General features: G+C 42.2%; 1 protein-coding gene across 2 annotated transcripts; it reads right to left on the reverse strand.

Annotated features, from left to right (window-relative positions):
* Positions 1 to 629: 629 nt before the first annotated feature.
* On the reverse strand, positions 630 to 19,256 carry EXOC1L (exocyst complex component 1 like). Of its 2 annotated transcripts, none has more exons than XM_089303243.1 (3): positions 18,879 to 19,256; positions 5,913 to 6,043; positions 630 to 1,041 (listed from the first exon to the last, which is right to left on the reverse strand). In XM_089303243.1, the coding sequence occupies exons 2-3, from the start codon at positions 6,012 to 6,014 to the stop codon at positions 775 to 777; spliced, it is 369 nt and encodes a 122-aa protein (XP_089159369.1). In that variant the 5' UTR covers positions 6,015 to 6,043; positions 18,879 to 19,256; the 3' UTR covers positions 630 to 774. The 2 variants fall into 2 exon arrangements, with proteins under 2 accessions (XP_089159369.1, XP_002717212.1); XM_002717166.6 differs by lacking the exon at positions 18,879 to 19,256 and adding an exon at positions 17,916 to 18,267.
* Positions 19,257 to 25,066: the final 5,810 nt, after the last annotated feature.

The raw sequence follows: 25,066 nt of genomic DNA on the forward strand, positions 1-25,066 counted from the left end.
TACTTATATTCTATACTTATTTGTCAAGATTCTTTGACTATTTGGGGCCCCTTGAATTTTGAGTATAAACTTCAATTCCTGCTGTTGGAATTATGATAGGAATTGCATCAAATGTGCAGATTGCTTTGAGTACTATTGATATCTTTTTTTTTTTCTTTTTTCCAGGCAGAGTGGACAGTGAGAGAGAGAGAGACAGAGAGAAAGGTCTTCCTTTGCCGTTGGTTCACCCTCCAATGGCCGCCGCGGCCGGCGCACTGTGGCTGGCGCACCGCGCTGATCTGATGGCAGGAGCCAGGTGTTTCTCCTGGTCTCCCATGGGGTGCAGGGCCCAAGGACTTGGGCCATCCTCCACTGCACTCCCTGGCCACAGCAGAGAGCTGGTCTGGAAGGGGGACAACCGGAACAGAATCCGGCACCCCGACCAGGACTAGAACCCGGTGTGCCCGCGCCGCTAGGCGGAGGATTAGCCTAGTGAGCCGCGGTGCCAGCCTAAATCTTTTAAAGCACTTCTTGATACTCTTTGGAAGAATACTGATTTAGTCAAAACTATCCATTTCCTTCCAACTTTGCCAAGAAACACAATGGCAAAACATCCCAAATATTGAATGGTTGCATTAAAACACATTTCATTGTAATTCATAAAGCGTCACTTTATTTTCATATAAATAATAGTCACTGGTGATGTGTGTGACAAAACAAAATTTTCACTAATGATATGCACCTGGGGGACCACTTGCCCAGGAGACAACCAGTGAAGAAATATGGCATACATCTTCAAAGCGGTAGAGGACAGAGGGATAAGCACACAAGATTGAAGGCGTAAAAGCATATTCTCAGAAGGACCAAGCAGTCCTTGTTGTTGGAGGACCAAATGGAATCATCATTCATGTATGTAGAATCAAAGTTCACAATCTGTAAGTCCTTCTTGAGATACGCGTGATTCAGCTTATTCACAGTCCGAGCGAAGGCATATTTAGAAGCACAACTATAGGCTTCCAGACTGTACACTTTCTTGAAGTGCAGATCAAAAAACGGATTGTCCTAGAAGAGAAAGAGAGACGTGATTTAATTTGCAACCAGGAAAGTAGTTTCCTGGATTCTCTCATATTCTCTTGCATGTTTATTGATTGTAAAGTATCAGTATCAAACATATTTCTAAAATCTATAAACGAGCTTTCCGAAGCTACCTGCTTCAAATGTAATTGCTTCTCCAAAAACCAACAAGGGGGAAGACTATTTTGCAGCACCTGTAACTTTTAAGTCGGACAAATAACACACGCTTCAGAGTTGCATCGAGTCTTCCCAGAGTGCTAGATGTGAGAGGACAGGGAGCGGTGGAAGAAGAGAGTGAACCCATTTACAGGCTGGTGTGGAGGGGGGAGGGCGTGCGGTCCCTCTGTCTTTAGAGACTGGCCCTTTGTGCTATTTCACTGGTAGACAGGGGAAACCCAGGGCGGCTAATTAGCCTTTGGTATACTATAGATCACCACCAATGTACTGAGCTTGATGTTAACAGCAAGAAATTACCTTTGATGGTAATAGCAAGGACCATTAAATCATTTGATTAAAGTGGACAAAATGCTAAAGACTGCATCACAGGACTGTTCAACACTCTAACTATAATTCTAGTAGAGATATTTCAAGGAAAATTGAGCATCAAACCTGAGCTGGTCCTACAAGTTAAAATAATAATTGCTACCGTTAATAGCAGTAACAAGAAGGCCAGCACTTCCGTTTACAAAATGCTTCTGCATTCATTATCTGCACAGCTCCTCGCTCTCCTTGAGGGCAGACAGTTGCATTATTTATCTTTGTGTCCCTGGTGCTTATCCAGGCCAACTGCTGTGCAACTACTGCGTGCTCACCAAATGGTGGAATGATCTGAAGTAGACCGAGGAAATGACACCCTAAGAGAGGGACCACACCACACAGGAGTGCCACTTACTCGTCAGCATGGAGTATGTAAGCATTTCATACAAACAACTTAGGTATTTGCAATATCTTTTTCATTGAGAATTCTTGCAGGAGGCAGGAAAAAGAAAAACATAGGTGTGAAGTGAGACAATTATTTGGTCCGACTGCTATAACTATGGACCAACTGCTTGTCTGGGTTGACCTTCATTTTCCCTTCATTTCTGATAAAGTTGTTGTGGAATTGACATGAGGTTTTTCCTATGAACTGCCTAGTATGGAGCTTAGTAAACTCTAGTTCCCTTTCTCAAATGTGCCAGCGATTGTGATACTGGGGTTATTATCACCTTCTTTGACACCATGAAAAATTTTAAAAACAAAACAAGAAATGCTTTAAGAAAGAATGTGTAAGGGTGATGTGGTTTTAAATGCAGCACTCCCCCAGCCACACCTTGCAATTTTTTTTCTAGCTCTCATCACTGCGGTTTGAAAGACAAATTCTGCAAAGAATCTCAACTGAAGGAAATCATACGTATTCCTCTCAGACGGTACTCACGCTCCTAGGTGTTCTTTCCCACACATAGGGCCCACATCATGTAGAAAATTTCCTCCGTGCCTTTGAGATGCTTGGAGAAGCTTACTCTTTTCTTCAGCCTAATACCCAGAGGCTGGCACACACACACAGAACCCAAGTCTTTTCCCTTCCTCCATTTCTTCTTTTCTCCCTCTCTCTCCAGTTTTCTTTCTTTTTCTTTTTCTTTTTTTGATAGAGTACTAGAACTAAAAGGGGATCTCACAGATTACTTAGCAATCTCTTATTTACGGTGGGAAATTGGCTTCCAGAGACGTGAAGTCCAGTTCACACGTGTAGCTATTGGCAGGGCCAGGACAAGAACCAGGATATCAATCAGCCCAGGGCCATTTTTTGCCTTGTCATCCTTTCTCCTGCTGCACCAGACAGTCTCCAGATCCCCAGGCGTTTTGATTTCTGTCTTATAAATTGACATCAATTTCAATTCCATTCCATTTTAAAAGTTGACAACTTACTGGCATGAAATGACTCTATGCTGAAAGCCATATCATTGTGATTGATAAAAATATAATAAATTCTGACTCCTGAGCATTCGATTCTAAAAGAGAGGAGAGGCTGACATTCCCAGAACAGCTAGGATATTTCTCCTTCATCCATGGAAAATAAATCTTTAAAAGGAATACTCTTTGGATATTAATATTTTTCTCCTGAAATTTTAGTATTTTACATCGTAATGTGATGAGGAAAACAGCAATAATCCATTTTTGTATCTTGTTCACTATGGAAGATAATGATCAAGTTGAAAAGGGAGGGATCAGCAACATTCGGATGAAATTAAAGACCAACAAAGGAGAAGAAGCACACAGAGTAGTAGTCCCATTGCGTCTAAGGCACTGCCCAAGGCAATACTTCCTTGGCATTGACCACACTTATAGAAAACAAATGTGACATCAGCAGTATTTGAGAACTCGAGAAAAAACAAAAAGGAAGGAAAAATGGGTCAAAAATTAGGTGGGGATGGTTAATTCCTGCAACCTAAGATTAGTTTACTCTACATGGATTTCTGAAATTTGGCAAATACAGAAAAGTATAAAGAAAAACATAATAATTAAAAAACTTACAATCCCATCATACAAGATAATTAGAGAACTGGATTGTTTTATATATATATGAGTACTTCAAGTAGATTGTGGAAAAATGGAATTAAGTTTATTTTGGTGCAAAAAATTTGAAATCCATGCATACCTTTTTCATAATATGTATTTTCCATTAACATATAAAAATCAACTCAAAATGGATCAAACATGTACATGTAAGATGGGAAAATATAAAAGCACTAGTGGAAAACATAGGGGAAACACTCCAGGACATTGGCATAGACAACATTTTTTTAGCTGAGATTCCAAAGCACAGGCAATAAGAGAAAAAATATGCAAATGAAATTTTATCAAACTAAGAAGCTTCTACACAGCAAAGGAAACAAACAGAGGAAAAAGACAATCAATAATGTATTTTAGAAACTACCCATGAACTTTTTGAAGACTTCTCTGCAATGCATATACACGCACCTCAATTTATTTTTATATTAAAATGTAAGATTCAGATTTCAATAATGGTAACCTAAATAGGTAAAATTGAAATAGCATTCAGAAAAGTATTATATTAAGTTGATTGAAAAAAGCTTATTAAATAGTTAACAGTTGTGTTCTTAAGTATTCTTTTGGACACATGCTTTGTAATGGTTACATGATATTCTATCACATGCATATGCAATAATATGTTTAACCATTTCCTATATGTGAGTATTTAGGTGGAATATATTCTGAAGAAAATGGGTACTTAGGAAACAAAGCAAAGAAGTTTAGCATTCTTTCCCCAATAAGTTATACCAAATACATCAAACTTTAAAGACAGAATTTCTAGATAAATCAAGATTATAGCAGAACATATATATTGATTTTGGGAAAGGGCAAAGTTTAGATATTCAAATCAGGTGACTAACTTTTAAATCAAGGCAGAATTAATTGCTTACGGCTAATCCTCTCCTGTATTCTCAGAGCCTAGCAGGGCCTGTTATACCACATATCCTCAAGAAAAGAATGAATGAATATGCATTTGTAGAGTATCAAACCAAAGGCAGCAAATTAACACATGTGGGCAAAGTCTGTTACTATTACTTAATAGCTATGTGATCTTGGGCAAGTTGGTTAATCTCTTTAAGTCTCATTTTTTTCATCTATAAGATAGGAATAATAGACTCTAACACACAGGTTTTTGTGATGACCGTGTGAACTTAAATGTAGACGATGCTTACATGGGTTCCGATACCTCTTAAGAGTTTGCAAGTATAGGATGGTACCATGTAATAGAACTAGTAGCGATAGTAATCATAACCATTAATTACTTATAGGAATGTATGTGGTTCTGCCAACTTTATAATTTTATTATTGGCTTGGATGAAGTTCTAAATTTGTTATGCTTATTAAACCTATATCATAGTACAGTGATATAAAAAATAAAGACATTGGAAAATTTGATAGGTTAGAACTAAAGGCCAATCTAATGGGCATTTATTAGTATCAAGAAAAAAATGAGCTTAAGTTCTAATTCATTCAACAGTAACACCATAAATGTTCATCAACTGCCTAATTCCTGTAACAGAAGGCTATGACAAAGTATAAAAAAATCATGGTCCTAGGCTTTGGAGACTCAGTCATCTGAAAGGGATATAGGGTGATCCAACAATTAGAGTTTGAGGATTATGGCTATAAAACATTTACATTCAAAATGCAATTGGTTGATAGGGGTGAGAGTCATGGGTAGGACTTTACCCAATGGGAAATCGAGGAATGGGATAAGCCATTATAAGCCTCCAGTGTCAATTCTAAGACATTATGGATGTATAAAGTTCAAGGGGTGGGGGATCAAATTCTTGATCAACAGATGAGTTTAAGGACAGACAGGGAGAACCACTCATTAAGGGGCCAAGTAGGGGAGATTGAAGTATCCACTCCCTCTCTCCCCTTTTAACTCCAAGATTATAAGATCTCCAAATTATATGATCCTTCTGGTGGATGAAATGGGCTTGTTGATAGTAAAATTTGAAGATAAAGAAAGGAATTCTGTCATGGAGGAGATTGGATTGGTGAGAGAGAATGGGGGGCGCATCATGTATTTGGAAAAATGGCATTTAAAATTTCTGGACTGACATGTAGATTGTATCTAACCTATTACGAGGCCCTTGGGAAGGATGCTTTTAAATTTAATAGGCAAAATTCAAAACTCACAATCATAAAAGCAGAACAAAAAAGCCAGTAGATCACCTCAGCAGATTAAACCACACCACTTAAGAACAATCTAATGTCATCTCAACACCTACTACATGCCAAGAATATATGAAATAGGATATTGAACATAAAGATCTTTAGTATATTGACCCCAATTCTCCCTTATAAAATATAACACTTACAGTATCTGCTTCTTTTCCATCAATCATCTGCAGATCGTTCAAAGACCACTTTTTTGTTACTTCATATTTTTCATCTAAACCTATTCTGTAGTGTTTCACCATAATTATTTTTACTTCTTCATTTTTGGTCACTGCAGGACAGAAAAATTCTTAGTTTATATAAGTGTTTAGAAGAAATGAATTATTCAGTCACTCTTTTCAGTATTTTTATATCTTTTTATGTAATGACCTTGAACCCACAGTCTAGCTGCACCCAGATTTTGCAGACTGATATAACTGAGCCTTCACAAGTATGCCCCTAAATCTGCACAGAGGGTTCATGTTACTCTGGCTACAGCTGTGGTCACAAAATGCCACAATGATGCCTGCAAGGCTGTGTGCTATGAGCTCTGAGCTTTGTGGTAGAGAATGGGATTCAACTTGGAGCAGAAAATAAGAGGCTTACTTTAGCTTCCAGGCGGTGCCAACATGTTGACTAGGGCACAATAGACAATTTAAGAAAATAAGGCCAGAAGAGCAAACAGTTCTGTTGACACAGCAACACAGTGTTGAGCTGAAGGGTGACCAAGCAAATACTGCAGGAACTATGAACACTTTTTTTTTTTTTTAATTCTCTGTGAAACTTTCAATGAGGACCTGTTTGCACCATAGCTATTTATCTGTTTGGTATTGTTTGAGATTGTTAATCCTGTCAAATGTGTCTCTCAAACTCTAATATTCAAACTTTGCTGCAGACACAAAAGGTTTTAGTGCTACATTTAGAAGTGGGAAAATCTTGCTTATTTTACGAGAGCAAAACTATGGACATAATCAGCTGTTCCTGAAGTCAGTTGTCTTTGGCCTCCTATAAACACATAAGAATCAACATTTGAGCATAAGGCCCACAAACCAAAAATTATCAGTGAGGCAAAAAAGGAATATTTACTGAGGATTGGTTATTTGATGCATTATCAGAACCACTAGAGATATAAACAAGAGAAATGGCCCCCGCCCTCTAGACAGTTTTGTCAGGGAGACAAGGATAAGACACATGAGTCCTAAATGATAGTTTATTATAAAGAAATACAGGTAGAAATCAAATACCTGAAATTTTCTTCAAGATGGATACTTAGAGAGTTGCAAATCGGTTCTGTCTTCTAAAAGTGATACCAGAACTTGATTTGAAACTGCTGGTTCTGGAAAGCACCACTGTGGCATACCCTCCCAACTATATACATAAAGGGATACATTACAATATAACTGCAGTTATATTGTATATGTGAGGCAAATTATCCAGGGATGTCTCAAAATTCATAGAAAATGGTATTAAAAGATGTTTATTTTGGTTCAAAGAATTTCTGAAATCTGTGCATTGTTTTTTGTTTGTTTGTTTGTTTGTTTGTTTGTTTTTTGCAACACACATTTTCCAGGAACTGTGTGAAGACCCTTCGTACATTCAACAGCTCTGAGAAGGGCAAAGATCGGAATAGTTAAGGAAGAATGGAAGTCATAGAAGTTGAGATGGTTTTAAAATTAATCCAGTAGAGATGGGGGTTGTTCTGAAGACATTTCCAGGTGAGAATGGCACGAGGAAGACAATGGAAGCTAAACATACAGGCAGAATGAGAGAGCCGATGGTAGCTATTGCTGGATGTAGGACACGAGGGGCCGTAGAACTAGGTTGAGAAGGTTGAGACAAAACTTTGAAAGACTCTGGACTTGAAATGCCACAGCATTGGTGTGGACCTGTGGTGTCTGAATCACCTCTGGTGGGAGGGCTGGGAGGCTGGGCTGGGCAGGGCAGTGAGGGTTCCAGAGCCAATGTCTGTGAAGAGAGTGATTAGTCTTCAATGGTGCAGGTTAAACTGAGATCCAAGCAACCTGCAGAGCTCACTGTCAGTGAAGGAACTGAGAAGGGAGTCTGAGCAGGTTGTCCAGTCTCAGGAGAATGCCAAGTCAGTGGCAGGTGATCAGGGAATGTGCATCTAGCAGTGTGCATTCAGATAAAAGCCTGCCCTGGTAAAGGAGTCCTTTCTGGTAGCAGTCATACACACGCTCTGTTGAAGAGGAAAAGTAGTGTACAATGGACTTAGGGGTAGTGCCTGGCTTACAGTAACGGCTCACCTGTTTGGTTTGTTTTAGAGGTTGTTGTAGTAACCAAGGCTTGGGATGGGAGTTGGTGAAATAGAAGTGGCAAATGCAAGCAAGGTTTCAAATGCGTTGTTGACAGCACTGGGTGGGAACCAATCCCGGGCAGCAAAGCCCAAAAGGGGAGTGTGGAGGGTGAGAGGGTTGGATGGAATAATGAGTTTTGTTTTTGGTGTATACATGAGGTTGCCACAAGTAACCTCAGGAGAGAATGAGGGAAGTTTTCTAGTCTATGGGTGGAGATATAGATTTGGGATTTTTTATCTATGCAGAGGTTTCCAAGAAGATTGTTAGGGGAGAGAGCAGAGGAAAAAGTGGAGAAGGAAATGATGCTGGCAAAGAGGTGTTGAGAAGGACCTCAAAAACGAGACAGGTCCAACTGTGCTAACTCTGTGGAAATCAAGACGGGGAGCATTTCAGAGATCTGGAGAGCTACCTGTGAAGTCACTGTGCAGGCAGGGTTCAGCCCCGGCGTGGACCGAGGAGCTGGGAGGAGCATCAGTTCCTCCATATGGCAGCTTCTCATGCCTGTTGGGGGCAGCAGTCTGCCTGCACGGGACACCTTCCCTTTCTAACACAGAAGTGTGCCAGGCACCGGGTTGGACGGGATTAAACAGACTAATAGGAAGAGAGACCAAACACCTATGGTTAGGTCACACGCTCCAGGGATTTGAAGGGAGGGTTGCATATCTGGGGAGCAGAGGGAACGATTTAAGGTCCTGTTTATGGAGAAGACAAAAAGGAAGTATTCAGGACTTAGGGTCAAGGGGTCATTTCAGAGTCTGACTTCTATTAGGCAGAGTTGGTGGCATCTGCCCATCTATTCCTAAAGACGGCGCATCTCCACTGGCTGAGATGCCAGCTGAGGGGAAAGGAAAGATTACAAGAGAAGTCGTCAGGCCAGTGCTTGGCATGGAGGCACAGTTGACTTAGCCATACTGACTAAGGACATGACCTTGGAGGCAGTGTGTCTGCCCAGACAAAAGCTCAACCTCAGTGCCGAAGGACTGTGTGCCTGCTCCAGCACACCATCTCACCAGACCCTCGCAGGGGCCAGCGTGAGGGTGGTTGTGTGTGTGTGTGTGTGTGTGTGTGAAGAAGTAACTATAGTTCGTAGGCAAATCCAATGTTCAGAAAGCAAACTCCACAACCTCATCTAGACGTTGTGATAACCAGCTAATGAACTGCAGCCCTACTCATGCATTTCAGCAAAATGATAAATATTTGAGTGTCTTTTTTTTTTTTTTTTTTTTTTTGCTAGGAACCGAAAAAGATAGTTCCCTTAGGCACCATTCTGCTGTCACCTGGTTTGCAGGGAGTGGGGCTTCTGTCTGCAAATGCAGGCACAAGGCAGGGCAGGGTGAGGCAGGGACCTGGAACATGCAAAGTGCTCTGAGCCGTACCAGGCAGGAGGGGACAGCAGGACGAGGAAAGGTATAAAGAGAGGTCTGTAGAAGCATCCATACAAAGGCAGGCAATCCTAGAGTCAGTTCAGGTCTTTGGTGTTGTGGGCGCCCTGTGGGGTTGGGCAGGTGGCAGGCACGCAGCGGGGCAGGAGCTAGCACGCGATTTTCTGAAACTAGGCTGATGAGTGCAAAGCTGCTTTGAAAGCTGTGTTGGGGAAGCTGGGGCGTGTCACCAGGGGATTTTATGTGAATATGCAGGCTGAGCTTTCCATTCTAGGGACTTCTTTGGGGGAGAAAATAGATGTTCAGAAAACAGGATTGATGTGTCATCAAGTTTCCTTACGTTAGCGGTCAGTGTCCCTTGAACACCAAAGTAAGAAAATAAAAAAGCATGCTTTGCAAGCCAACCTTTGGTAAAATCCTGAGGCCCAGAGAGAGTGCAGCCTTCTTGATGGGACAAAACAGCCACCTTTGGAGCTAAGGAGCCTCTAAGAATTCTCTTCTGCCACGAGCCAAAGAAGTCTGCTAGGCTGGAGTGGACCCAATCCCTGATTTCCACCCTTGTGCTTCGCTGCCAGCTAAGATTAAATGGCCATTGCCACATTTATGCAGCGCCAGAGTGGAAACTTAGCACATTGTCTTAACACGGGAATGTGTTTACAAGGCCAAAATATTACTTGGTTTCAGCGACATCAGAGTTGCTGTTATAGACACGGGATAGTGACTACAAATACAGACCCAAAGAATTTCAAAATCAACCTGCTTCCGTTTTAATAGTTCAGTTGGCATTTTCAGAATTACGATCTGAATTCCATGCCAGCCCTTTTCCCTTTTAACTTGAACTAAACTTTGTCATTAATAAATGCCTCTATTACTGTCGTAAAATAGTCACGATTATTGAGGCTAAGTGGAAAGAAGATTGGCCAATTGATCCAAATAATGCGGCAGAATGGAGGAAAAACAGGAGCTCCCAAGTATGCTGCACAGGGGCACATTAAATAAATATAAACAAGTATTACTTTACACCCGGTGTTTTATCATTGTCTTCATCACTTAAGTTAATAGCAGGACAAGAAGAACCATGAGCTATTGAAGAAAAGCAACCTCGATACAATGTTACAATGTATCGATCATGTGGGGGGGTCACTGAGAAGCCTATCATCAATTTGATCAAAAAAATATTTTTCAATTTTTGTCTAGAAATATGTTTATAAAATTAATTTTGGGACTATCCTGGGTGTTTTTAAAATGTTGGCTGTCAGCAAGTTAGGGCATGAGTTATGGATGTACTTTCGGAAATAGGAGATAGAGTGTGAGAGAAGGAAAGGGATTTTGTGGGGACAGAAGCCCCAAGAAACAAAGAAAGATTCCCAATGAGGCTCCTGCAAGTTTCCTTGTTTGAATCCCTTCTAGCATAAGCTCAGTGCGCCTACTGAAAGGCACAAGCTCACCTGGATTCAAAGCTTCACTCCTCGCTCATTCTTTGGTGAGTTTGAGCAAGTCCTCTAGCCACTCTAAGCCTCAGTTTTATCATTAATAGGAAGTGGCAAGAAAGATAATACATGTGGAGTCCCTTCTAGAGTGGCTGGCACATGGATTAAGGAGTAGAGAGGCTGGTGCTGTGGCATAAAAGGTTAAGCCTCTGCCTGCAATGTTGGCATTCCATATGGGCACCAGTTTGAGTCCCAGCCACCCAACTTCCAATCCAGCTCCCTGCTAATGTGCCTGGGAAAAGCAGCAGAGGATGGCCCAAGTGCTTGCACTCCCGTACAAACATGGGAGACCCAGAAGAAGCTCTTGGCTCCTGGCTTTGGCCTGGCCCAGGCCTGGCCATTGTGGCCAGCTGGGGAGTGAACCAGTGGATGGAAGACCTCTATGTCTCCCTTTTTCTCCCCCACTCTGCTTCTCTCTCTGTCTCTCTGCCTTTTAAATACATAAATAGGCCTCTAAAAATGCAACTATTCTTAATGGCTGGAAGCAGGATGGTGAGTAGAAAAAAGATTTGCTATTTGTGAACTTGGACCAGTTACTTAGCTTCTTGTGACCTATGGTTTCCACATCTGTGAAACAGGAACGCATCTGTCTCATAAGGTTGTCATGAAGATGTGGAGGAAGAAGCAGAAAAATGGCATTCCGCAGTCTGTGCCTACACTTAGTGAGCATGCCTCACAACTACCCCTTTCATCCTCTATCAGCATTATTGTTGGGACAATGAAAGCATTTTCCTATGGTCCCTCCTTCAAAGCCGCGCCCTAAAGTTTCCATTCATGCTACAACTGATGGGACTTCCAGTTCAGGATTGGCAGGGCCGTCTTGATTTGTACATCTCCTTCTCCAAGGTAGCCGATTAACCACTGGGAAAAATCTGTTGGCCATTGTGACGCCGATGATGAGGTTGATTTTTGAGATAACGATAATATCCCAACTCCAAAAACCAAGCCATCTGCCCTCTTAGGATGAGAAACTAAGTCACAGCAGATGCGAGGTAACAAGAGGACCCAGGTGGAAGCGCCATTGTTGCTATCTTGTAGTCCCCACCTACAGTTTCCCTGGTTTGGAGACTCAGAGTATCTTATTTAAATTTATCCATAGGGGCTGTTGCCATGGCGTAGCGGGTAAAGCTGCCGCCTGCAGCCCGGCATCCTATATGGGCGCTAGTTCAAGTTCAGATCCAGCTCTCTGCTGTGGCCTGGGAAAGCAGTAGAAGATGGCCCAAGTGCTTGGGCCCCTGCACCCACATGGGAGACATGAAAGAAACTCCTGGCTCCTGGCTTCGGATCTGCACAGCTCTGGCCATTGTGGCCATCTGGGGATTGAACCAGCAGATGGAAGACCTCTCTCTCTCTCTTTCTCCCTGCCCCTGCCTCTCTGTAACTCTGCCTTTCAAATAAAAATAAATAAATCTTAAAATAATAAATTTCTGCATTAAAACATTCAATTTGTACAAGTGTGTGTGTAGCTGGAGGCATGGGGGTGCTTAAGCAAAAACAGTGTTTTTTTCTACCTTTAGAAGATAAAGAAAAAGAATTTTAAGTATAAAATCTACTTTGTTTCTCATCTCTCAATCCTTATTTTAACCAAATTTTGTGACAAGTTTTATGACATGAAAAATTTTATTCTTACTAATATGTACCTTTTCTAAGTCCGTAGTCCATTGTTTCTTAATTTTTAAAAATAAGGACTAACTAATAAGCACTATCAAATTAGTGTTCCTCCAAGTGCGTTTTCTTTCTGAGCCCAACACAGCCCTATCGTTGCAGAACCAAGTGTTTGCGCATTTAATAAAGGAACTACTACAAGCTATGAAGGGGAAGATATAAACTGTTGTTTCTCCAACAGTCTTAATAATCATGCAACTTGAAAAATCAAACAGAACATACATATGAACTGTGCTCAGCTCTGTTCTCAGGATATATGCAAAGCTGTTTGGATACATTTTTGCCCATATTGTTGCTATCCTATCACTATCACTAACACCTTAAATTGCATGAAAACTTTTCAAAACACTATCTCATGCTTTAATTCTTACAAAACACGACATATTAGTGGAAAAATTGCTCTCAATTTAGAGTTGAAAAAATTGAACTAAGCACTCCCTACACAATGCTATTATCTCTGAACTGAAAATGCAAACATCCTCCTTTGTGTTCTTTGTCATTAGAATATTGCAAATTCACAAATTTAGCTGTAGTGGAATTGCTTTTAGCAACCTTCTTTTCTTGTCAATTTAATCATTTCTAGCATTCTCTTTGTTAAAATTCTTATTATAAGGGATCTGACAAAATTGTTAGATTCTTTGATTCATGGAGCAAAAGTACTGTTGTAGTATCAGAAGGGAATGTATGGAGAGAACCTAGGCATACTGTTTTCCTAGTTCTAGCAGGTGCCATTTGCTTTCACGTTAATATCTATAAATATTTTCCCAAAGATATGAGAATACTTCCAATAATAGATATCTGAGTATGCATACAATTTTAAATCTATATATTAATTCATTTTACATTAAATATATATGCTTATATGTTTCTTACCTATTTGATTTTTACTATAATGGTTGCTTATGATACAAACATATATACAAAGTGGAGGTTCTCTCCTCCCTTCAGAGAAAGGCACCTCCCTCTTTGAAGACCTGTTCTTTCCACTGGGATCTCACTCACAGAGATCTTTTTGCCAGAGTGTCTTGGCTTTCCATGCCTGAAATACTCTCATGGGCTTTTCAGCCAGATCCGAGTGCCTTTAGGGCTGATTCTGAGGCCAGAGTGCTATTTAGGACATCCGCCATTCTATGAGTCTGCTGAGTATCTCACTTCCCATGTTGGATCACTCTCCCCTTTATTTATTCTATCGGTTAGTGTTAGCAGATACTAGACTTGTTTATGTGCTCCCTTTGACTATGACCTTGTCTAAACAAGATAAGAGTCGGAGAACTCAAGGGGCTTCCATAGCCTTGGAAACTCATGACTGGTGCATAGGGAGATTACTGATGCCATAAACAGGAGTGTCAATTTGTAAAGTCAACAACAGGAGTCACTGTGCACTTACTCCTCATGTAGGATCTCTGTCCTTAATGTGCTGTACACTGAGGCTTAATGCTATAACGAGTACTCAAACAGTATATTTCACTTTGTGTTTCTATGGGGGTGCAAACTGTTGAAATCTTTACTTAATGTACACTAAACTGATCTTCTGTTAAAAAAAAAAAAAAAAAAAAAAAGAAAGAAACTATCAATTCCCAACTTGACTCTCACTGGGATTAAACATGACAATAGGTCTGATCTGATTTCATCATCATTTAAAAAAAAAATCATCTATTATTTTTCACTTTATGTTTCTGTGTGGGAACAAACTGTTGAAATCCTTACTTAAGGTATACTAAGCTGATCTTCTGTATACTAAGATAATCGAAAATGAATCTTGATGTGAATGGAAGGGGAGAGGGAGTGGGAAAGGGGAGGGTGGTGGGTGGGAGGGACGGTATGGGGGGGAAAGCCATTGTAACCCATGAGACGTACTTTGGAAATTTATATTCATTAAATAAAAGATAAAAAAAAAAAAAAAAAAAAAAAAAAAAAAAAACACATATATACACATGTTTCAGCATATATTTAATTTTTTTTTTATTTTTTGACAGGCAGAGTGGACAGTGAGAGAGAGACAGAGAGAAAGGTCTTCCTTTTGCCATTGGTTCACCCTCCAACGGCCACTGCGGCAGGCGCACTGCGGCTGGCGCACCGCGCTGATCCGATGGCAGGAGCCAGGTGCTTCTCCTGGTCGCCCATGGGGTGCAGGGCCCAAGCACCTGGGCCATCCTCCACTGCACTCCCTGGCCACAGCAGAGAGCTGGCCTGGAAGAGGGGCAACCGGGACAGAATACGGCACCCCGACCAGTACTAAAACCCGGTGTGCCGGCGCCGCAAGGCGGAGGATTAGCTCAGTGAGCCGCGGTGCCGGACTCAGCATATATTTTAATATATAGTAAATATATTTGTCCTGTATATGTAAAAAGCATATCCTTACTTTTTATTCTAGTTATTTGGAATGTAATTTCTCAGGGTTTTTCCTGGTCAGGATTTGACAGAGGAGCTCTGGGCACAGAGGGCTAATTTTTCTCTCTGTTTCAGAGATGGTCTAGAGAGGCTAATTATCTTGTCCCAGACTGAAGGCTGGCAGGTGAACAAACAGGGCCAGATTTCACTCTAGGACCACCTGACTCCACGCATTACAAAGTCTGCCCCTCCACGCTTGGCTACCTCCCATTCTGTTTTGGCTAATGCTTTCAGATGCTGTTTCAATTCTTTCAGCTTTGTTTCTTGAACAATTTGCATTCTCATCCTTGCTCACTTAACACTTGCTTTTAATAGAGTTCTTCCTTCATCAGGAGGTGTTACTTTAATTTTTATTTATTTGAAAGGCAGAGACACAAAGAGAGACAGAGACAAAGAGACAGAGGGAGACAGACAGAGATCTTCCACCAGCTGGTTCACTCCCCAAATGCCCACAACAGCCAGGCCTGGACCAGGTTGATGCCAGGAGCTGGAAACTCATTCTAAGTCTTCTATGTGGGTGGCAGGGACACTAACAGGAAGCTGGATCAAAAGCACAGTAGCCTGGACGAACCCAGGCACTGCAATATGGGATGCAGCATTCTAAGGGACAACTTAACCACTACCAAAATGCCTGCCTGGAGGTGTGGCGTTGATTGCCGGTGGCAATGGTGTTCCAGGCCAGGGGGAACCAACACCAGGAAGAAACGACCCATATGCACCCAGAGGTGGGAGGGGCCCATGGCCCCAGGGAGTCCCCAGCTAGCCACCTTCAGGGAGGGAAACTGAATTTATGACATCTGATTTTTGGTATCCGCCAGGTGAACCCCAGGACTCCACATGAAGGTGCAAACTGCTGGCTGCAAGCCTCCTGAGCAAGGTGGAGCCTGCAGACGGACAAGACGGACAGGAAGATGAACTGCATTCATGCCCATTTTCCTTACCAGGGAAATGCGCGGCAGAATTTGACTACTCTGGACCTGCGGGTCTCATCAATGTGGAGCGGCCACACTGCCGGGTTTGAAGGGGAAGCTGTGACGTCCGTGAGTCTCCTCCCCACAGGCGACCAGCCCTCCAAGTGTGGATCCCTCCTCAGCACTCAGGATGGGACCTGTTTGATCCGTCCCCATGGAAGTGTTCTGACTAGAGCATGCAGAGATCTACCACCGACAGGCACGTGGGCCCCTGTGAACGACTGTGCTGTCAGCTTGGGTTTATGTGGGTCGTAAACAGATGCTGCACTTGAGGAAAATGCGCTCACGCTGATGGAGGTGAGGGCGAGGATAATCATGATCCGGCTTATACTGTAAGATGTTTGCTTTTCTCTGGAAGCTCCGAATATTGTCTTCTTTCCCCGCCTCTGAGAAGCCCTTAGTTTTTCCATGCTTCTTACGTGATGGAAACTCTGGATCATTCCCAAACATTTAATTCTAGGAGGCTGTTTGAAATTTCAGATTGAACCCATTAATTATTGTTATTATTAATTATGGTATTAATACTAGTTACTTGGAGGGAGACACTAAGATATATTTGGCCAATTAGATATAGAAAATTATTGTAATTATTTATTTTTATGTTTTATCTATATTTGTATTTAACTGTTACACAATGAGAAATCAGTTTTATAAAGTGGGACTCACATAAAATATAAAGTTATTAAAGCTTTAAGTTGGAATAAGCATCTTCTCTAATAAATTAAGTAAAAATACTTCAAGATATAGAGGTTTGATGATTAGGATACAACACAGTTTCTTCCTTAAATCACGTTAGTTGATGTTTCCTGTAATTTCTTTCTTTTTTTCCTGAGCAGATTAAATTTTTGCATTTGTGATATACCACTTTGTATTTGTATAACAAAATGCGATGGAGTGTTAGATAAATACTACTGTTCTTATTATTGAGCACATATTGTGATATCTATTAGAAACGACAGGATTTTAAAGCACTCTTAGCATGTGAGAGGTGCCCTATCCTCCTCTGGATCCCTCTGGAAGGTCTTCAGCCAATGATCGGGAAGAGAGTTGTAACAAGTTGTTTTCTGAAAACAGGTGTGTGCCTTAAATGGCCAGTCCACAATGAACATTTAAAGACTAAAAGCTCTTTGCTCCAGAGACCCTGAACAATGTTAAAGGCGCGGATTGGGAAAAGGAAGCGCTGTTAAACCCAACAATAACACAAGAATTCTACCTAAATTCTGCACAAAAACATCACAAGGTAGGCAAATCATGATTAAGTACAAACATCTATTCCTAGCTTTGGGCAATTTTCATGAACATGAAAAACACAAAGAAAAAATATTACTAGAATATAAATCTTCATTTTAGTGAACTTGTTTAGAGAAATTCTCCAATTCTTAAAGTTCCATTTTCCTGAACTAATTTCTACCATTCAAATATTGTTTTTGTGAGCGCATTTACTCTATAAGAGGAAGATTTTTAAAAGATCATTTTTCTATTTGAAATAAACCACCATGGAATCTAAATAAGCTTTCAAAAGATAATCTAAGTTTTTATTTCTTTCCTAGGGTGGAGAGGGAGAAACCCAGAACGGCTGGAAATACAGCTATATACCTCAGTTCTCCAATGTATCTCAAAATATACAGAGAGCTGTCTGTTGCATTTTAAAAAATAAGCTCTTATACACCCACATTGCACGCATACCATACAAGTGAATTAACTAAGGTCAGAGCAAAATAATCAAATCAGAAGGAGTGCATATCTGGTTTCATTTCTGAGTTAAAATATTCTTAATGCAATGCGCTTTTCTTTCATTTCAACACTTAAAAAATATTGTATCCAGTCCACATTTTAAAGGAGGCACAGCTAAGCTCTATTGCAGAAGGTACACGTGCGGCAAAGGAGAACAAGCCCACAGAGTTCCTTCTACCCGGAGCAGCTCGGGGCGCTTCGCAAAGCACAGATTACCTGACACGCAGAGGTAGTACCTGTCCTGCACCGAGAACTCGATTTCGATGAACTCGTACAGATGCTGCGAGAGCGGTTTGAACAGCTTCTTCTGCAAGTCCTCCTTCACCAACGATGACATTTCCCCGGCTGCCTCGGCCTGATGTCTTGGCTCAAACTCCCTCTCCTTTTCTCCCCAGCTTTCTTCTCGCCGTTAGCAGCTCCTTGGCCAGTTCTGCCCACCTCCCAGCCCTCACTTTCTCCACTCCTCCTGCCCAGCCGGGACCCCAGCTCCTGAGAGCATCCGGTGCGGCTGCGGTGTCAGCCCGGCGCTGGCGGCGGCACCAGCCCCACGGGCTGCGTCCAGCCTCCAGCCTCCCAGTGGCTGCTCTCGGGAGCTCTCCTGTGGCTCGCTGGTGGGAAACACTGGCCTGAGACCCACAGATCTACTTGTGGAGTCCCCTGGTTATCCCGGCCTGGTAGCCTTTTCCCTTTTCACAGCACTCTGCAGAGAGAGAGTCCACTGCTTCAGCTTGATGCCATTACATAAATCAGCTGTCTGGTTCTATTGATTGGAATCAGCTTCCATTAAGAACTTTGCTATCCTCGGCAGGAGAAAAGGCATCTAGGCTCACTCCTGACACTTCCAACAAGTCTCATCCCCTCCCTCCTTTCCTCCCCCCTGTAGCGCATCCAGCCCTTGGCTTTGGTGAAAGTCGGCACCGATCTCTGAGTCTAAATTGTTTCTAAAACGGACATTTTAAATGGACTCGCTATAATACTATTTATTCCCACACTTACATACCAAAATGTATTAGGTCCCTGCTAGGGTAATGCAACATATTTGTTTCTTGGGAGGATAAATTTCCAATCCTTTAGGAGTTTATATTTAAAAGAAATGAGTCCACCAAACCCTGATGGTACATGTCAAGTGAAAGCTGGCACAAAAGAGACAGGGCCACGGAATAGGAAAAGTATCCTTACCTGGAAGGTGTCTGAGGAAGCGCTATGGGAGAAGACCTGGAGCTGAAGTTTGGCAGAAAAGGATGGGGGTGCAAGAGGAGGCGCACAGTCCGTGGAACCAACCAAGTGAGCCAAAGTCTTGCATCAGGAAGACCCAGGGGCAGGCTGTGGCTTGCTGTGTCCCCTCCAAAATTCAGATGCTGCCAACATGGTACCGTTAAGAGGCAGGGCCTTGACGAGGTGACTGGGCCATGAGAGCCTCCTCCCTTATGGATGGGATTAAGGCCCTCATGAAAGAGGTTTTGCTCAGCGGCCATCTGACTTGCCTTTCCGCCTTCTGCCATGTGGAACACAGCATCCCTACCCTCCAGAGAACACCGCCCCCACCCCATGCCTGAACCTGCCAGTGCCTTGGTCTTGGGCTTCTCATCTTGGGCTGTGAGAAATGAATTTCTGTTCCTTAGAAATTGCCCAGGCTGTGGTATTTTGTTATAATGGCACAAATAGACTAATGCAGGACATTTGAAGAATAGGGATTAGTCCTGTTTCCCTGAGTGGGAGGATACTGGAAAGTGAAAGATAAGGCTAGAAAGACAGACTAGGGCTGGGTCATGAAGACCTTTAAAGCCGTGTTAATCCTAGGGACTGAGAGAACGCATGAAAACCTGGGTGGGAGGGTCTTCATTCATTCATTCATTCAGTAGGTATTTATGGAGTAAGGTTTGTGTATCAGGCTCTGTTCTAAGAACTGGGGGTCTCCAGACTTTTGTGGTTCAGTTCCAAAGACAGAATGAAAGGGAGGGAGGAGATGACTCTTTCTGAGTTCTCTTTTTGTGAGGAAGAAAAACTTTCCATTAGAAATAGGTCACACGGCCCTCCCTAGGCAAGCAAGCGTTTGCCATTTTTGGTTGCTAGCATGCGTGGTGGGATTTTCTAACAATGAAGAAGGGTGTGAGAAAGACTGTGAACAGGCAGTGAATAGGGTCTTCCACAGCTGCTCCAAAGAAAACTTAATGACCTGTCTGGGGCTAGGCTGAATTATGGGTCCTGGGTGAGACATTTGCCTTTCTGAACCTCAGAGAAATAACTTGAAGGTCTTTGCCTACTTTAGTATTCCATTCTATTCTGCCTGTGATTCTGGGAGTTTACTAGAACAATTTGGGTAGGAGGGCCAGAGAACCAGTAGCTTGCTTTTGGGTATGGAAATGAAGAAGATGTGATGAATATAAGATATATCTGTATAATAAACCAGACAGCTAAGGCGCCCAAGTGGATGTGAAAGATGCAAGACAGAGTCAATATGACCCAATACTTTCTACCTCCAACTAGGATTGAGCAAATGGCTCTCATTACAGGAGGTAGGGTTTTTAGAGGAATAATTATTTCCAGCTTTTACAGTTAAAAAATTATTTCCTGGATGCTTTAATCTTCATATGGAGAAAGAAAAAAAGAGTGGTATGACAATGAGAACCACTCACCAGCAATAATGAAGGCGTTGTTAGCATTCCTTCCATGAATGCTGGTGTCATGTTTCAGCCCTTGCTAGACTGTAAGCCTCCTGAGGGTGGAAACCATGCCTGCTATAGATCCAGGACATGCGGTCTGCAGGGCCTGCCACACACTGGGCATTCTCCCACTCAGTTATTCACTCATTACTTTTTTGCAAACACTTACCAAAGGACAAGCAAGTGAATCAAAATGTCTTGTAATGAGTTTTTTTTTTTTTTTTTTTTTTTTTTTTTTTTTTTTTTAACAATTCCTTCGTGTAAGCTGAATTTGCAGTGACCTATCCTCACAGATGAAGTGGGCATTTGCTCATCATCACTTGCCTTGTATTAATATTGATTTATTTTTGTTGCCATGTCAACATAGTCTTCAGTTCTAAGAGTCTCAAATGCACTTCCGGAGGCAATAGTGCAACCTTCTTGGCAGGTCCTGAAGAAGAGTGGAGAAGTCTTCCAGTTCGGTCTCTAAGTAAGGAAACTGGGATTCAGGAACCAACATTGTGCCTTTGGTTCCAAAGTGAAATGTTTGCCATGAATTTGAATATTCTTAGGGTATCAGTTTGATTGAAAGTCATAAGGAAAAGACAAAAGGTCATGTTAAAATGCTAATAAATGTAAAGGATTCAACATTAGAAGAAGGACAAATGACCATCAAGAGTGGAAATAAGAAAATTTGGAGGGGTAGGTATTTAGTACGGTTATTGAGATGCCACTTGGGATGTCCCCGTCCCATATCAGAGTGCCCCGGTTGAAGTCCTGGCTGCACCCTTGTTTCCAGCTGCTGGCTGGTGCACGCCCTGGGAAGCAACAGGTGAGGGTTCAAGGTGTTGGGTCCATGCCACCTATGTAGAAACCTGGGTTGAGCTCCCAGCTCCCAGTGCTGACCTGGTTGTGGGCATTCGGGGAGTGAACCAGGGGATGGGAACTCTCTGTGTCTCTCTGATAAATAGATTCATAAAGAAATAAATAAGAGTGGTTATTTGGGACAGCAGTTAAGATGCCACTTGGCTTGCCTACATTCCACATCCGGGCACCTCCAACTCCAGCTTCCTGTTGATACACACCTGCGGGTAATGGCTCCAGTGTCTCTGCCACCCATGTGGGAGACCCACGTTGAGTTTAAGTCTTCTGGATTTAACCTGGCCCAGCCCAAGCCTGCTGTGGGCATTTAGTGAGTGAATCAGGGAATGAAAGATCTTGCTTCCTCTCTCTGCTTTTCAAATGAGTCAACCAATAAAAAACAAGATACTAGAAAAATAACAAATAGCCCCCCCAAAGCATTTCTTCAGATTTCTTGTAGAGATATCAACATATTCTTATAGCCAAAGATCAGCTTATAAGTTTATTTTCCGAAATGATGTGGAATTGTCAGTGGGGGAAAAGGAAGGAGCTATAGTTAAAGGATGCTTTTCTGGAAAGACTAATTCTAAAACCTCCAATATCCCCCAAATATACTCCCTATGGGGAAGAAAGTTCTAGTATGTATTATTGCGCTAATGAGGCCCTGGTGGTCTGCCAGCCTGGGAAACCAGTGGAGTTTGTTTTGATGCTGCTACAGCCCCTATAGGGGAGAGGAAGGCAGGTTGTTCAGAAGACAAGGCCTCCTGGTAGGTAACACCTGGACATGAACTTCTGTGTCACCGAGGAAGTGACGCCTGGATTCGAGAAGACCCACAGTAAGCAGAGTCCAGATCTATTTTTTTCCAGAGACCAAAGAATGATTTCTTTATTCTCATTTTTCGTTTTGGAAGGCTGCTTTCATCACTTCGTAGCCTAGTCTTTCACTATCTGACATTCTTTTTCATCCCTAGAACTCTGTATTTGCTAACTGAATCTGAGGATGGGCAGGCGTTGAGCCTAACAGTGAGGATGTGGGTGAAGACACTCGTGTCTCATATAAGCGCCTGGGTTTGAGTTCTGGCTCCGTGCCTGACTGCAGCTTCCTGCTAATACAGATCCTGGGAGGCAGTGGTGATGGCTCAAGTGGCTGAGACCCCGAGGCCCGTGTGAGACCTGGGCTGAACTCTAGCTCCCCGCTCCGGCCCATTGCAGTCCCAGCATCACAGGCAATGGGGGCTCTCTCTCCCTCCGTCCGTCTCTATCTTCCTCTCAGATAAATAAACAAAAATCCTTTTAAAAAAATTCTTTAAAAATTCAAGGTAAATGGAATGAATAGATAAGTTTACCCTAGTGCAAAATTTTTAAAAACCTATGCATTTTTTTAAGAATAATGCATTTTCTAGGAACTTTTTGAAGATTCCCCTCATGGAAATAACAGGATAATCACATGAGCAAATGATACTAAGACTCCCCTTTCACACATTCACAAGCTATAGGAGTGACAGCTTCAGGCAGAGTCCAGGGCTAAGGCAGGTTGTTGGTCCTCTGGGTGTATGGAGTTGGCTTCGTCTGGAGTTTGCTGATGCTAAGTTCTTCCAGCACTGCTGTGTCTGCATGAAGAAGCAGTGGTAGATGCGGTGCAAACACAGATTGGGCCCCAACTTCTGTGTCTTCTTTCAGACCCACACCCCAAAGCCCTTGCGCTCAAGCAAAAAGCTGTGTTGTGTATGGCACACATCAGGAAGCCCTCCAGTGACTTCCGGGGCGGGGCTTGGCTCTGCTGGCCTTTGGTGTATACATTCTTTCAAGCCATCTTCCTGCAAAGCTAAGAGGAGATTTCACTGTTCTCCTCTCAGCAAGAGACAACAGAGCATTGTGTGTGAACATGGCCGCCCTCCTTAAGGCTGGTCGGGGAGGATAATGCAATTTTCTTCCACCTTGGGTGAGCATGTCTTTAGTAATAAAATATTACCACAACTAAATCTTCATTAACGGAGCCCTGAACCTGACCCCTTTTCATGTTTCATTACATACCAGGGTGGGAAAACCCGGTTCTGAGTTGCATTTCTTAAACTTTTTTTTGTAGGAATCAGAATAGTGTTGGTATCAAAATATCTCATCTTTATTGCACACTAACAATTCTATTATTGTATCATATGATAATGTTCGCTTAATCCGGTGCTTCCTTGGTGATTCTAGTTTAGGAACATCTAGAGAGAGTGTGTATATGCATGTGTGTGTACAAAAGTGTGTGAAAAATCTGCATTATGAAAAAATCATGCCTAGATTTTGGAATGTTTTGTGCTAAATAAATGTATCTTTTAATCCCATTGTTCCATGAATATTTTGGAGCACCCCTGAGTGTGTGTGTGTGTGTGTGTGTGTGTACGTTGTGATGATTTAGGGTAAGTTCCAGATGGATGCACTTTCTCTTGTTCCCATTTGTCATCTGGGAGTGGACACTCCGGGGAGTTCTTTTACAACTCTGGCTGTTATAGGAGCAGCAGGGAGGAAACCCCACCTCTGGATGGGAAAGGAGCGCAGGGCCTCCTTCTCGTGCCCACTCTTCCCCGATGGGTAACATTCCCCAGAGAGGACTTGGCGGGGCACCTGGGACCTCACCTTCAGGTAAGCCTGACGTTGCAGAGCGTGTCGCCACAGGCGGCCACAGAGGGTCACAGCCAGTGCCGGAATTCTCACCAAGACAGGGCTTTTCTGACTCGGCTGGAGACAGAGTTTCTCTTGCTTGGATATTCCGGTGCGATTTTGAAACACTGGTTTTACCAAGGCCGTTCCCACTTAAAGGGGAAAAGAAAAAATCCTGAAAGTACTCTAGGAATAAAAAAGGTCTTTTGATAAAATATGCACACAAATTAATTTTCAGGGCTGATTTTGCCTTTTCATCTGATTATACAAATATTTAAAGAAAGGTTATCAAGAAAAGACTTGTATTTTCTTCTGTGTGCTGTAGAATAATACCAAGAAGTTTGGCTTTGTATTTTTTTGGCTCCATGGAAAATACATTTAATGTTCATAAAGAGGTTATTTGAGTATGACAAGGTAGTGAAGATAATAAATTTTTTTCTTGCAGAATGGCTTATTTTATGGGTACTAAAATATAGGTAACAGATAGTTGTTTTTAAATAGCTTTTTTTTAATTTTGGAGATAAGGGGATTTCATATTAGTCAATGGAGTGGAAGTCATTGATATTCAACTACTTGGTATCCAACTGCTACTAATAATTTATAATAGCTATAACAGCCAATTTGTAATACTTATATAAGGCTATTAGTCAGACCCTACTCAATCAGTTTTATAATGTTATCTTATTTAATCTTCCCAACACCCTATGAGGTAAGTTTTATTTTTCAGATTTTTACAATGAAGAGACTTAGGTACAAGGTACCAGTTACCCAACTGATGTCATGTTGTAGTTGATCTGAAATTTTTTAAAAACATTTACTTATTTGTGTAGTTGAAAGGCAGAGTTACAGAGCAGGAATGGAGGTGGGGAGGTGGAGAAACAGAGAAAGAGAGAGAGATCTTCCATCTGCTGGTGTACTCCCCAAATTGCTGCATCACAGGGCCTGGGCCAGGCTGAAGCCAGGAGCCAAGAGCTTCATCTGGTTCTCCCACATGGGCGCAGGAGTCCAAACACTTGAGTCATCTGCTGCTTTCTCAGGTTTATTAATGGGGAGCTGGATCAGAGCAGCCAGGACTCAGATTGGATACTGGCACCACAGGCTGCAGCTTAACCGCTGTGCCACAGCACCAACCCCCGTCGACCTGAATTTGAAGGAAGTGAGTTTTGCACTATAGTTGTGCTTTTAACCATTAGACCACACTGCCTTGTCCAATCTGAC

This window comes from Oryctolagus cuniculus, chromosome 8, assembly GCF_051225735.1.
Source record: "Oryctolagus cuniculus isolate XC-2025 breed Fujian yellow rabbit chromosome 8, ASM5122573v1, whole genome shotgun sequence".
Lineage (NCBI taxonomy): Eukaryota > Metazoa > Chordata > Mammalia > Lagomorpha > Leporidae > Oryctolagus > Oryctolagus cuniculus.

Excerpts from the sequence above, each read along its gene's own strand:
- EXOC1L (XM_002717166.6), bottom strand. The coding sequence starts at position 18,036 with ATGTCATCGTTGGTGAAGGAGGACTTGCAGAAGAAGCTGTTCAAACCG. Across the intron at positions 6,044-17,915 it reads GTACTACCTCTGCGTGTCAG|TGACCAAAAATGAAGAAGTA; the intron begins GTAATCTGTGCT and ends TCTGTCCTGCAG. Across the intron at positions 1,042-5,912 it reads ATGGAAAAGAAGCAGATACT|GACAATCCGTTTTTTGATCT; the intron begins GTAAGTGTTATA and ends TTTCTCTTCTAG.